This window comes from Podarcis gaigeae (genome assembly GCF_964106915.1).
Source record: "Podarcis gaigeae genome assembly, chromosome: 2".
Taxonomy (NCBI): Eukaryota; Metazoa; Chordata; class Lepidosauria; order Squamata; family Lacertidae; genus Podarcis; species Podarcis gaigeae.
In genome coordinates, this window is record NC_139679.1 from 96416719 (window position 1) to 96431619 (window position 14901).

The following is a 14901-nucleotide window of genomic DNA, read 5'->3' on the forward strand; positions in this document are numbered from 1 at the left end:
GTGGGAGGAAAAAATCCTTAAATAAGAGACACGGCGGAATGATTATGGACTTCAATGTCTGTACACTAATGCGCAAAGCATGGGAAATAAACAAGATGAGCTTGAGCTCTTGGTACAGCAAACTAAATATGACATAATAGGCATCACTGAAACCTGGTGGGATAAGTCCCACGATTGGAATGTAATAATGGAGGGATACAATCTATTTCAGAGAAACAGACCAGAGAAGAAAGGAGGAGGAGTGGCGTTATATGTCAGGTATGTGTATACCTGTGAAGAGATCCAGGATTTAGAACCTCAAAGCCAAAGTGAGAGCATTTGGGTCAAAATTCAGGGAGAGAAGAATAACAGTGACTTCATTGTGGGAGTTTACTATAGATCCCCAAGCCAAACGGAGGACATAGATGATGCCTTCCTGGAACAGGTGGCCAAGCATGCAAAAGGAAGGGAGATAGTAGTAATGGGGGACTTCAATTACCCGGATATTTGCTGGATGTCAAGCTCAGCCAAGAGCATAAGGTCAAACAGATTCCTCACTGGCCTTGCAGACAACTTCATTGTCCAGAAAGTGGGAGAAGCAACAAGAGGAACAGCCATTTTAGATCTGGTCCTAACCAATGTTGATGACCTGGTTAGTGGGGTAGAAGTGGAAGGATCATTAGGCGCGAGTGATCATGCTCTTCTGAAGTTTACTATACAGCGGAAAGGAGCAGCCAAGCATACTAGGACTCAATTTCTTGACTTTAAGAAAGCCGACTTCATAAAACTTAGGGAAGTGCTGGGTGAGATCCCATGGACAGTAATACTAAAAGGAAAGGGAGTTCATGGTGGCTGGGAGTTTGTTAAGAGGGAGATAGTAAAAGCACAACTTCAGGCAATACCAATGAGACGGAGACATGGAAGGTGCCTAAAGAAGCCAGGGTGGCTATCTAAAGAATAAAGCTAAAGCACAGAATGAACTCAGGCTTGCTAGAGAGGTTAAAAGCAACAAAAAAGGCTTTTATGGGTATGTTCGTAGCAAAAGGAAGAACAAAGAAACAGTGGGGTCACTCAGAGGAGAAGATGATGAAATGCAAACAGGGGACACAGAAACGGCTGAACTCCTCAATGCCTTCTTTGCCTCAGTCTTCTCCGATAAAGAAAACAATGCCTGACCTGAAGAATTTGGAGCAAATGATTCAGCAGAGGAAACACAGCCCAGAATAACTAAGGAGATAGTACAAGAATACTTGGCTAGTTTAGATGTATTCAAGTCTCCAGGGCCAGATGAACTGTATCCAAGAGTATTAAAAGAACTGGCAGATGTGATCTCAGAACCACTGGCAGTCATCTTTGAGAATTCCTGGAGAACAGGCGAAGTCCCGGCAGACTGGAGGAGGGCAAATGTTGTCCCTATTTTCAAAAAGGGGAAAAGAGAGGACCCAAATAATTACCGCCTAGTCAGTCTGACATCAATACCAGGGAAAATTCTGGAGCAGATCATTAAGCAAACAGTCTGTGAGCACCTAGAAAGGAATGCTGTGATCACCAATAGTCAGCATGGATTTCTGAAAAATAAGTCATGTCAGACTAACCTGATCTCGTTTTTTGACAGAATTACAAGCCTGGTAGATGAAGGGAACGCAGTGGATGTAGCCTACCTTGATTTCAGCAAGGCATTTGACAAGGTGCCCCATGATATTCTTGTAAAGAAGCTGGTAAAATGCGGTCTTGACTATGCTACTACTCAGTGGATTTGTAACTGGCTGACTGACCAAACCCAAAGGGTGTTCATCAATGGTTCCTCTTCATCCTGGAGAAGAGTGACTAGTGGGGTGCCACAGGGTTCTGTCTTGGGCCCGGTCTTATTCAACATCTTTATCAACGACTTGGATGATGGACTCAAGGGCATCCTGATCAAATATGCAGATGACACCAAACCGGGAGGGGTGGCTAACACCCCAGAGGACAGGACCACACTTCAAAACGACCTTGACAGATTAGAGAACTGGGCCAAAACAAACAAGATGAATTTTAACAGGGAGAAATGTAAAGTATTGCACTTGGGCAAAAAAAATGAGAGGCACAAATACAAGATGGGTGACACCTGGCTTGAGAGCAGTACATGTGAAAAGGATCTAGGAGCCTTGGTTGACCACAAACTTGACATGACCCAACAGTGCGACGCGGCAGCTAAAAAAGCCAATGCAATTCTGGGCTGCATCAATAGGAGTATAGCATCTAGATCAAGGAAAGTAATAGTGCCACTGTATTCTGCTCTGGTCAGACCTCACCTGGAGTACTGTGTCCAGTTCTGGGCACCACAGTTCAAGAAGGACACTGACAAACTGGAACATGTCCAGAGGAGGGCAACCAAAATGGTCAAAGGCCTGGAAACGATGCCTTATGAGGAACGGCTAAGGGAGCTGGGCATGTTTAGCCTGGAGAAGAGGAGATTAAGGGGTGATATGATAGCCATGTTCAAATATATAAAAGGATGTCACATAGAGGAGGGAGAAAGGTTGTTTTCTGCTGCTCCAGAGAAGCGGACACGGAGCAGTGGATCCAAACTACAAGAAAGAAGATTCCACCTAAACATTAGGAAGAACTTCCTGACAGTAAGAGCTGTTCGACAGTGGAATTTGCTGCCAAGGAGTGTGGTGGAGTCTCCTTTAAGCAGAGGCTTGACAACCATATGTCAGGAGTGCTCTGATGGTGTTTCCTGCTTGGCAGAGGGTTGGACTCGATGGCCCTTGTGGTCTCTTCCAACTCTATGATTCTATGATTCAGAGTGGCTTGCAACAATATCATATCATACAGTGGTACCTCTGGTTAAGAACTTAATTCGTTCCGGAGGTCTGTTCTTAATCTGAAACCATTATTAACCTGAGGTGCTGGCTCACGATTTCTGTTCTCATCCTGAGGTAAAGTTCTTAACCCGAGGTACTACTTCTGGGTTAGCGGAGTCTGTAACCCGAGGTGTTTGTAACCTGAGATACCACTGTAATAGAGTAATCACTGACTTACAGGACATTTAGAGGGCAAGATTTAATGAAATCCAGAAGTGCCAACTCCTGACTTTGCTCCACCATTTATTTAATTCTTCAATTGCATTTATATTAGGGTTGCCATATTTCAAAATGTAAAAACCTGCTGAGTAGGGATTTGAACCCTGCTCTCCTAGTCTGACACTCTGTGGCCAAATCATGCCCCCCCCCCAGCCTTCTACAAGCAAAATCTAAAGAGCCCCTGCCTCCCTCCCTCCAAGTAATGTTAGCTGCTTATTAAGAAGGGGTAAAAGATTTATCCTGTCCATGCTGCAGACAAGATGGTGAGTGGTGCCATTTACCAGGCACATATCGCACCCATGATCAAGGATCTGTAATTTGTTTTTGTTTTGTTTTTTAAAGGAAAAGGCAGTAACTTTCCTAAACATAAATTAGAGCCAGAGTTTACTGACTTCATTTCCATTTGCTTGATGAAGCCTAAAGTACTGACTCCAGCAACTGTACTTGGCTGACATTATCTAATCTTCCTTATTGATCAGCTTCAATCCTCTTTTTTAAAAAAAATAATGGCAGAGCCTTAGAAATATGGAAAACTTCTGCCATTATACTGATGCGTTCAACCTTTCTGTAACAAAAGAAAGCACAACGAGAGAGTGTGGAGCCATTCACAATAGTGCCTATTGATTGAAAATCATTTAAATACCATCTGAAATGTCACTGACATTTACTGCTCTGTTTTTTTCAAAACAAATTACACATGTTGACAAGTAAATAACAAGAGATTGCTTATCGTGGCAGCTGTCATCTAGACATGCCAATAAATTATTCATATTGGTGAGTTTTATTGTCTTCCCCCGGTGAATGGCACCGCGGGTTGAAATTGAGAGATGCTCAGAGGCAAGACTATTATGTTATTAGGACTTTTAATGCATTAATACCAGGAGGAAGAAGCCAGCAATCTCTCTTTCAATCGGAACACAGGGTGTGTTTTTCCCCTTTGCCTCACAAATGTGGGAATTTTTAAATGGCTTCCAAGCTCATTATTACAGCAGTCTCTGTGTACTGCCAGCTTAGTCGAATACTTAAAGCAGTTCTAAGCAGTGAGTAACCAAAGACTTGGGGTGGCAGGGATCCTGCAAAGTATTAAGCTGTCATTTTAGTCTAGTTTATCCAGAGATCCAAAGGACTATGTAAAAAAAGTTGGTTGTTAAATGTTGCAAATTAGTAATATTGTTTTGGAAACCATGATTTCCCTTTCAGTTTCCTTATTCCGAATCCCCTCATTTGGGGAAGTTCCGACTTTTGAAGTCAAATGTGACTGTGCAATTGCCCACTTACATATATGTTGGATTTGATAGTGCTGTGGCCATTGTCCCCAGTTCTTTAAACAACTCATCTCACACCAAGACCCGTTTAAGATCAAGGCTGGAATCCTGGCCATGTTTACCCAGGCTGTTGATGATTTGGGGAGGTGGGGAAGGGTTAGAGGGATTTTTAGGGGATAGGCATTGCTCACCCCACTTAACTATTTGCGTGATACAAGCAGCATGGGAGTTAGCAGGTTTGAAACTGTGGTGCCCACTTGGAGAAGGAGATTGCAGCATTTGTTTTTCAAAGATGAGGGATGAGATGCAAATTTCGCATGATAAGATGGGTGATACTTTTGAAGCATACAGTCGTATCTTAGTTCACAAACGCCTTTCGAGTCTGACGTTTTGGCTCCTGAACGCTGCAAACCCAGAAGCAGGTGTTTGCAAATGTTCTTTGGAACCCGAATGCCTTCCACGGCTTCTGACTGAGTGCAGGAAGCTCCTGCAGCTAATTGGAAGACGTGCCTTGGTTTTCGAACATTTTTGGAAGTCGAACAGACTGCTGGAACGCATTCCGTTCGAGAACCAGGGTTCAACTGTATTTACATTTGATTGTAGAGGTCTGGAAAACTCTTCAAAGTAGGTTTAACCACCCCACCACCCCCCAAAAAGGTATATAAAAGAGCATCCTCTCCAGTTATTTTAAACTGCAATTCCCAACATCCCTGACCCATAGGTCATGCTGGCAGGGGCTAATGAGAATTACAGTCCATATGGAGGGTACTAGGAAAACCACAGGCATGTCAGAATTCAGCTCATCAGTATTTGGATTATCTGCATTGGGTGCAGAATTTCACCACTCTGTGCTGAATTTTGAGAATACAAAGGTATGACATTTAAATGGCAAAGCACGCTCAAGCTGTAGAAAGCCATTAAGCCATTTTTATGATACTGCTGACTTTGTTACTTATGTAATTCATGAGACTAAAATTTAAGGTTGTATTCAATATTAATCCTACTTAAAGTAGACCTCCTGGAATTAATAATTGTAAATTAGTCATTCAGTTGATACGATGAATTTTGTTTGATAACACCTTATAAATTGCTCTGCTATCATTTTTTGTGAAAGGTGGTCTAGAAATCAATAACAATAACGTGTGTAGTTTATAAATTAATCTCCCCATTTCATGCAACTAAGATTAGAAAGAAACATCTTTTGACTTCCTCACTACCTTGCTGCAGGCCACTTTTTCACAGACCATGAAACAACTTCCATCTCAAGAACAATGAAAGGTTGTAATCTGTGCCAACCTTGTTTTCTCAGTGCAACGCTAACACTAATGTTTTCACTCGCCCAGCCTTTATGTGCTTTTATGGGGATGTAGTCATGGCTAACTTTGCCTTGAAGTATTCGGATTAGAGACTATTCCAGAATTGCATTGCACTAGTCTAGAGAATGCTAAAATGTGATTAGAGAACAAACAGCATCTCCCATTACAGAAATGCATAGATTTAGCATTTATTTATCAATCTTTATCTCTTTGCGCTAATGATGTTACTGTTCCTAGGGTGTTGGAAATGTAGGAAGACTTTGGTTCCAAAGACTCACTTGACAAATATTATAGTGGAGGCACTAAAAATGGGGGGGGGGGGTATTGCCACTTCATAAGAGATGAACCATTTTTCTTCTATATGATCAATAAGAGAGTCTTATTTCCAAAACGACTGCATATTGATAGAAGAGCCAGAATTGCCCTCTGTATTGATCGTGTGTCCATAATCACTTCTAGTTCAGTAAATTAACATAGTGCAATCTTTTAAAAACAGAAACTATAATGTAAGCAAAATATTTCCACATATTTAAAAAAAACCAGACATTCACCAGCGTCTCATTCCTTTGCCCTAGGAAGTAGATTTGCATCGAGTGAACAGCCAGGACAAGTTTGGGCTTACAGTGTGCTACAGAACTGATGATGAAGATGATATTGGCATTTATATCAGTGAGGTGAGATCAAATATAATGCCTGCCTTTTGACTGTAGTTGTGAAAAAGTCATTTTCCCCCTGTCAGTTACATTTCATGTTACTTCCAAAAGCAAGTTTTAATGTAATATCAAACAATTTTCCTACATTTCAGGCACCTATTTCTGTTCTTTTAAGATCAACATTAGAAGACCTATTCCAGATATACCCACTTTCAGATGAGTGGCGACCAGAGAGTTGGTGGTTCCAGTCGTAAACATAGGGAACATAAGATGCTGCCTTGTATTAAATCTGACCATTGATTGACCCATCTAGACCAGTATTGTTTACATTGACCTTTCTTAAGACTGGTAACCTCCAGATGTTGTTGGATTGTCATTGCCATAATCCCTGACTGTCTGGGGCTGGGGGGCTTGTACAAAACATCTGGAGGGCACCAGGTCTACATTGACTGGCAGCTGCACTTTAGGGTTTCAGGTGGGAATCTTCCCCACCTGTACCTAGAGATGCCGGAGATGGGACCTAGGACCTCTTGCATGCAAATCATATGTTTCCTAGTAAAATAGTGCAGTGTTTCTCAGGTTGGGGAACCTTCTTCAGCCCAAGTGTAACTTTCCCCTCAGGGCAAATTTCTGGGGGTGACATGCATATGTGGGCAGGGCCACAGGCAAATAATGTGGGCAAAGCAATAAATGTAAATTGTATGTTTGTGCCATAGGCTAGTTTCTTCACACTCACACACCCCTCTCTATCCTCTACCCGGACAAGCAAGAAGAATTATTAGAGGACTCATTCCACCTAGGCAAAAACACTCAATGAGAGTCCAAAGCTGGGTGGAGGGGCATGGTTCAAGAGGGTGTGGGGCTTGGGGGCAGGTAGAAAGGCCTGGGGGCAGCATTTGAGCCCTGGGTCTACTGTTCCCCATCCATGGCTAAGAGAAACAAGAAGGATTGTGAACTATGTGTAAAGGCAATCTCAGATAACATGCCAGTGGTTGGAAGTACACAGGGAAGAAATGCTGCAAAAAGTAGCCAACTTTCTGCTCTTTTGTAGATTGATCCCAACAGCATTGCTGCGAAAGATGGTCGCATCAGAGAGGGCGATCGTATAATTCAGGTGAGTTTATATGAAATCCTATTACAGTTTCTTCAGTTATCCTATTATGTGACATTTCCGACCGATGAGCCAGTGTGGCGTAGTAGTTAGAGTGTCAGACTAGAACCTGGGAGACCATGGTTTGAGTCCCCACTCTGCCATGAAACTTGCTGGGTGACCTTGGGCCAGTCACTGCCTCTCACCCTAACCCGCCTCACAGGATTGTTGTGTGGATTAAATGAGGAGCAGGGAGAAGCATGCCAGGCACCTTGAAGTCCTTGCGGGGGGGGGGGGAGGGAGGTGGGCTAGAAATGCAGTAAGTAGAATAAAATATATAAGAAAATGCATTTCAAAAATCCCCAGTATAAATATTCCCCCAAATAAGTCTTTTGATGAAATACCTGAAGGCCAGATGCTCGCAGTTTAGGGCAAATGCAGTCGTGTTTACTTTCATAGATCAGCCATGAAAGCCAAAGTGTTGCCTGACAGCATTATGTTCGTGAGAAACTACCAATGGGGACAGTTCAACAGTCTCTGAACACTGGCCTAATGTTATTGAATTTGCCATCATATAGCGCTTTTAGCAGGCAAAGAGATTTATCATCTTTATTTTATTCAGCCTCAAAACAGCCCTGTGAATCCCAGTTGTCACATTACTTTCTGATGCTGTAAAGTTTATGTGGCAGGAGCAGGTATTTATCTTGCCAGGGCAAAGTTTTAAATACTAGAGCCTGTCCTGCCTTGGAAAAAAGCAGCACTCTCTATGCGATGAGGCACTTAAAACGAGTTGCCAGTCAAAACTGTTGGTTTAAAGTTACATGTTGTGCCAGATCCCTGTCCTGCCCCCAGCCCGTTTCATGAAAACCTTTACCCTCAGAGAAAGCAGTCTGTGTTTTTCAGCTTCATCTAACTTTTTTTTGGGGGGGGGTAGGGAATCTATTTAAAGGAAATCAAATCATTCAGAGCACTTCAGTGCTGCACAGGAAGAATCCTGGCAAGCCACACTTCTTCAAAAGCCTAATGGAGGCAATACTGATTTAGAGTTGTATCCAACAAAGTTGTCCTGTTCGCACCTCTATCTCCCCACATCCCAGCCAAATCTGCATTGGAGGGTTGGGGGAACCTCCAGAACAGATTTGGGGTACACACAGGGAGAAGGACTTCCATTGCACAAGGAGAAGTTCTTGCATGAACAGGATGACTTCATTGGATACAACCCAAACATTCTCATAATAGGCATTTCAGGAAGCATGAGGTGTTGAGAAGCTGGTATGAATGAATGAAGCTTCAAATTAAGACCACACACCACGTGTCCACTTCATAATGGCCACTGTACTTCCTTCCCCCACCCCAAAATAACAAGTGATCTATTTTCTAAGGTCATTTCTTTGGAAATAACTGGGCAAAAATAACTGCCACAGCATTAGTTAAAGTAGGTGCTTGGCGGCCTCTTTACATTTAAAGTATCTCTGAGAGTTGGGTGTGAATCATTTCTAGTGAGTCTGAAGGGCACTGGCCTTGGTCAACTTAGAATTGGGTAAACTTAGAATTGAAGTCATGACTCTGACATGAGGCTTTCGTTCATTTCAGTGCAGCTGGTTCTGAAGAATACTCCATATGAGGCAAATGTGTCTAAACGCCAGATTAAAATTCTCTGCATAGAGTTGCATGGTTTTTAAAAATATAAGTGTACTTCACATATAATTTCTGAGTTCTTTCTTTTGGATTTCTATATAATGGGATTTGAATTTCTTTCTCCAGATTAATGGCATAGAGATACAGAATCGTGAAGAAGCTGTGGCACTTCTTACCAGTGAAGAAAGCAAGAACGTTTCCTTGCTCATAGCAAGGCCAGAAATTCTCCAGGTGCTGCATCTGATTATTATTAGTTATTGTTTATACAGCACCATCAATGGGCATCGTGCTATATAGAGCACAATGCTTCCAACAGTTGAGGGTGGTAGAGCTGGGTGAGTGAAGGTACCGGTGCATCAATATATGAGAGCAGAGAAGCTTGGAAGGGTGAGTGAGGCTACTGAGGACATGGTGCTAGAGTTGCAAGCAAACAGCACCTTCAGATAGTGTGTCCCTGGCCCTTACTGACATGTTACTACACAGGATTCAGAATAAACTATCTGGCATAGTGCTGATTATTGTGCAAAACTGCAACCATGCAGCCTCACTATGTCCCAGTCTCACTCATCCAGCATTAGCTAGCTATGTGCTGCAATAGTCCAGCTGTAGACCTGACCAAAGTGATTGTCCGTGGTGGTTGGGGGACTGGCATTGACCTCCCAGCAGTGAAGTTGCTGCTGCTTAATGGGGGGGAGAGTGGGAGGGGCAAGGCAGTGAGGAGGTTGGCACTGTGCAACTCGCCTGCAGGGCCAATGCAGTGCTGCTGCCAATGTATTTGCACAGCACTAACCTCCCCACCACTTTCCCCTCCCAAGTTCCCTCCTGGTAAGCTGCAGTGACTCTGCACCTGGGAGGTCAGGTAAGCATCACCACCCAGTGGCGTAGCGTGGGTTGTCAGCACCTGGGGCAAGGCAAGTAATTTGCGCCCCCTAACCCTGAGTGAGCCAGGTAGGGGCAGAGAGCTGCGAGTGCGAGCGCGCCTCCCCCCCAGATGTTGCGGCCGGTGCGGCTGGCCCCCGCTGCACCCCCCACGCTATGCCACTGTCACCACCCCACCATCTACTACTGGCGATAGCGCTCATGCCTTGTGCATCATGCTGTTTTTAGCAAGCCAAAATTATTGCCTGTTTTATGGTAGTGCTGCATTACTATTGCATGCATGCAGTTCCCAACGCATCTGGATTCTTTAACTCACCAACAGATCTGTTTCTAGGAATTAACGAGGGTGGAGGAAATTATTTTCCCATCACATAAAACTTCATAATGCATTGTGCTTTCTGTCAAGAACTGGAATATCCTTCTGCACTTCAGCTTCACATCAGGCAAGGAAGGAAGCACAACTCGTATGCTGAGGTTGTTGCAAGTTGTGCATGAAATAAGTCAGATTCCCAGAAAAGCAGTTCTTAAGTTCCCTTTATTTATTGAGTCACATCCGCATAGCAATATTCGGTGCATTTGTTTTGTATTTCTTCTCCTTGTAGCTGGATGAAGGATGGATGGATGATGACAGAAATGATTTTCTGGATGACTTACACATGGACATGCTGGAGGAACAGCACCACCAGGCAATGCAGTTTACTGCCAGCATGCTTCAGCAGGTAAATGTCATTGTACTTTGTTAGGTGAAATACCTTATTGTCAAACCAAAGTCATGCTGTTCCCTGGCTCTTATTTAAGCATTGCATTAAACATTTCTTACATATGCTGTGAGCCCCTCCTAGGATGGAAAAGAACAGCTGTCTCTGAATAAGAATAACTGACAAGAGAGCATCCTACAATTGTAGAATTTCTTCACTGCACCCTCATTACTTAGTTTCTTTTTGAGCACTGTCCATATTATGTATGTGGTTAAGGTTCTGCTTTTCCACCTGTCCCAAACATCTTACAATGCATCATTAATCCCTTTAGTCTTCCAACCCAACCTCTTATCCTGAGTGACGGGGAAACTGTATAAGGGCATCCACTAAACACCATAGGACGCTGCTGTCCACTGAGTCAGACCACTGGTCAATTTAGTTCATGATTGTCTGCACTCACCAGTAGCAGCATTTCAGCCAAGGGACATTCCCAGCCCTCAATGGAAATGCTAGGGGTTGGAACGCTGGCCTTCTGCATGCCAAGCAGGCGATCTGACACTGAGCTACAGCTTTCCACATTTCTTCACAGAGATTTGAATTAAAGTCTTCTGATCCAAAATTCCTCAAATGCAGAAAAAATAACAATATCCAAATGTTATAAATTTGTTTTATTTTATGCATTGAATAGTGTTTCGGGTTCTTTTGAAAATCTGGTCCGAATAATAGATTCTAAAAAATTGGGGAGGGGGGGAATACACCCAAGATCGATCCAAAAAGTATATCACCATCTGAACTATGCATTTCCTAGGTCAAAAATGAAATTTCCACTCCTAAGTAAAACTAAAAGAAGCACCTTTCCTGCAAAAACTCATTATTAGTGTTCCGCGTGAGATGTTCCATGTGGACCATACCTATTTCATCTACTAGGATTAGGAGTGTGTGTGTGTATGTGTGTGTGTGTGCAATTTATAGAAGAAAATCTGTAGAAGAAAATTCTGCAAATAGGGAGAAGAAAATTAGTCTGCCTATTATATTTATTTGCATTTTTTTCTTAACGAATTTACTTTTTCTTGATGACTTTAGAAGAAGAAAAATGAAGAGGATGGAGGCACCACAGATACTGCCACCATTTTATCAAACCAACACGAGAAAGACAGTGGCGTAGGGCGCACCGATGAAAGCACTCGGAATGACGAAAGCTCGGAGCAGGAGAACAATGCTGACGATCACACGACTTCCTCAAACACCCTGGGGAGCCAGAAGAAGCTGACCTACAGCCACGACACCCTGGGCAGCGGGGACATGCAGTTCAGCAACGAGTCGTTCATTTCCGCCGACTGCGCCGACGCCGACTTTCTCGGCATCCCGGTGGATGAGTGTGAGAGGTTCCGCGAGCTGCTGGAACTGAAGTGCCAGGTGAAGTCCACCAACCCGTACGGCCTGTACTACCACAACAGCACTCTGGATATGAGCAAGAGTGACCACGAGAGCGTGGACCGGGAGCTGGAGATGCTGAACGAGGAGCTGCGCAACATTGAGCTGGAGTGCCTCAACATCGTGAGGGCCCACAAGATGCAGCAGCTGAAGGAGCAGTACCGAGAGCCGTGGATGCTGCACAACAGCGGCTTCCGCAACTACAACACAAGCATTGACGTCCGCCGGCATGAGCTCTCGGACATCACCGAACTCCCAGAGAAATCGGACAAGGACAGCTCCAGCGCTTACAATACAGGGGAAAGTTGCCGGAGCACGCCTCTCACCTTGGAAATCTCCCCCAACAATTCTCTGTGCAGGACAGCAGAAGATCTCAATTTGCAAGTCAGCGAAGGAGCAGAAGGGTCTCAGAAAAATTTGCTGTCTAGCCCAGAAAGTCATGAATATGGCACAGCTAAAGCTCACCCCAAAGATGCTGAGCAGCTGGAAATCAAAGAGAGGAAAGAGAGCGACGGAAACAAAAGCCCAGCTCAGCCCCCCAAACCAGGCAGCTCCTACTTATCTCCCTATCACCACTCTCCATATAAACATGCACACATCCCTGCCCATGCCCAGCACTACCAGAGCTACATGCAGTTGATACAGCAGAAGTCGGCAGTGGAGTACGCGCAGAGCCAAATGAGCTTAGTGAGCATGTGCAAAGACTTGAACTCTTCCAACCAGAGCGAGCCCAGGATGGAATGGAAAGTCAAAGTCAGGAGCGATGGGACCCGTTACATCACCAAGAGACCCGTGCGGGACAGGTTGCTGAGAGAGCGTGCCATAAAGATCAAGGAAGAGCGCAGTGGCATGACGACGGACGACGATGCCATCAGCGAAATGAAGATGGGCCGTTACTGGAGCAAGGAGGAGCGGAAGCAGCACGTCGTGAAAGCCAAGGAGCAGAGGAAAAGGCGCGAGTTTATGATGCAGAGCAGGTTAGAGTGTTTAAAGGAACAGCAGGGGGGCGAAGAGAAGAAGGAAATGAATATCATAGAACTGAGCCACAAAAAAATGATGAAGAAAAGGAATAAAAAGATATTTGACAATTGGATGACAATCCAAGAACTGCTGACCCATGGCACAAAGTCACCCGACGGCACAAAAGTTTACAACTCCTTCCTGTCGGTGACTACTGTATAATCTCCCAGTGCCCAAGTTGTGTACATAAAACCCTTCCGATGGGGTAGAGATTCCTGCCTCGTTAAATGTGGCAACGCTCCCTCTCTTTTATTGTAAATAAAAGACACGTTCATTGGCTTTATACTTCAAATACTGAACTCTGGGTGCAAAAGAGGAGAGAAAGAGTCATCCACCCAAAATCTCTTTTAAGGCAATACGGAACAGACAGACCTTATTTGGAATACCAATAGTACCTTTTTTTGTAACGTGTTACACTTTTACATAAGATGTTTTAAATAACAGGAAAAGCATATTAATCATACTTACACAGGTAATATCTTTTTAAACTATATTCATATTTTAAAAAGGTTACACATGCAGAAACTCAAAAGACAACTTCAAATATGTATTTTTAACAAAGCAGTATTTTGCAATATATCTTTGCTATTGTGCCCTTTTTCTGCACAAGTTTCTGTTTTATCAATATGTTAGCTGAACTACCAAACTCTTGATAGAATCATTTTGCAGTAATGTACACGATTTCTCAAACCAGTTGTGTCTTTGGGGTTGTGCACTCATACTGCTTCGCTTTATGGCACAGCATGCATGCCCAATTTGTGGCCTACCAAGCCCGGTGCAGACCACTAGCCAGATATTGAGACCTGTCCTGTGCTCAGTAATGCACTCTGGGTGGGCTGTTTGGCGAGTCGCAAGTTGTAAAGGTCTCTGTGTTGTGACTGCTGCAAATGTCTGGGTAGCTGCAGCCCTCTTGCAGGGGGGCAAAGAGTGGTGGTAAACAGCAGAGGCAGCCGACTAGTTTGGGAACTGAGGACAACTAGGCACTACACTAAGCGCATTATGCACACAACCCCTTAAGAGTCCTGGCTAAGAGCTACACACTTTTATTTTCTTTCTTTGTGATTTCGGAAGGAAGTATGTAGGTAATCACTTGAAAGAGCAGAAGCAAACTGCTGCATGGTGCAGCCCTGAAACACTTTGAAGCAAGTTTGCCAAGGCTGTGGGCCTGTTGGAAGAATGTGCATGTGTGTCCAATGTTTTTACAAGGCCGTTTTGTGTAATTTGAAATGCCCATTGTAGTAGCTGTCTGCTTTGTAGATTTGAATGTATTGAAATTGAAAGCAGTTTTCATGAAATCATGACTAGTTATAAACATTAACAAGTAAATGAAGTTAAAAAAATAAATTATTGTTTTATATTTCATATCCTTTGGCTTTTTTTCAACCTTGACCACCTTTACCACAATGCCTTGTGTAAGCTGCATTGTTAGAAATTAGATTTATCTGGCTGAATGGAATGATGTACATTATTTGCTGGGATTACTGAAACTGAGTTTAAAAATAGGACAGGTATGGATAGCAAGCAGGCTGATGGCAGAAATTCAGCTCCTGAAGCCCCCATGCTTGGAATCACCCTTGTGGATTAGTCGGAAGAAAGGTTTTCTAATCTACATAATAGCAAAGAATGAAGCAGCCTTTTTCAGAGAACAAAACTTCACTGCTTGTCTTCTCTTCCTATTTTTTAAGTCCTCACACAAAGAAATATTTTTTTAAAAGGTTGATTCACAGTTGCTGCTTTTCAGATTTCAGCACACTAAATTCCAAATGAGCCTTCCAAAAGCTTGAACAAATTAAACAATCCTATTTGCATGCTGTGCTTAAAAAACAAAAACAACCATCAGCTGCTGTTCACTTCTTCATGT

General features: G+C 43.4%; 1 protein-coding gene across 3 annotated transcripts in view; it reads left to right on the plus strand.

The window, feature by feature from the left end:
• The window catches only part of PDZRN3 (PDZ domain containing ring finger 3), a 175793-nt gene extending 161391 nt beyond the window's left edge, over positions 1-14402 (plus strand). For all 3 annotated transcript variants that reach the window (XM_083723356.1, XM_083723357.1, XM_083723358.1), the window contains 5 exons: positions 6204-6302; positions 7333-7395; positions 9136-9240; positions 10491-10607; positions 11670-14402. In XM_083723356.1, coding sequence (XP_083579482.1) covers positions 6204-6302; positions 7333-7395; positions 9136-9240; positions 10491-10607; positions 11670-13202 — 1917 coding nt within the window. In that variant the 3' untranslated portion in view covers positions 13203-14402. The remainder of the gene's footprint in view (positions 1-6203; positions 6303-7332; positions 7396-9135; positions 9241-10490; positions 10608-11669) is intronic.
• Positions 14403-14901: the final 499 nt, after the last annotated feature.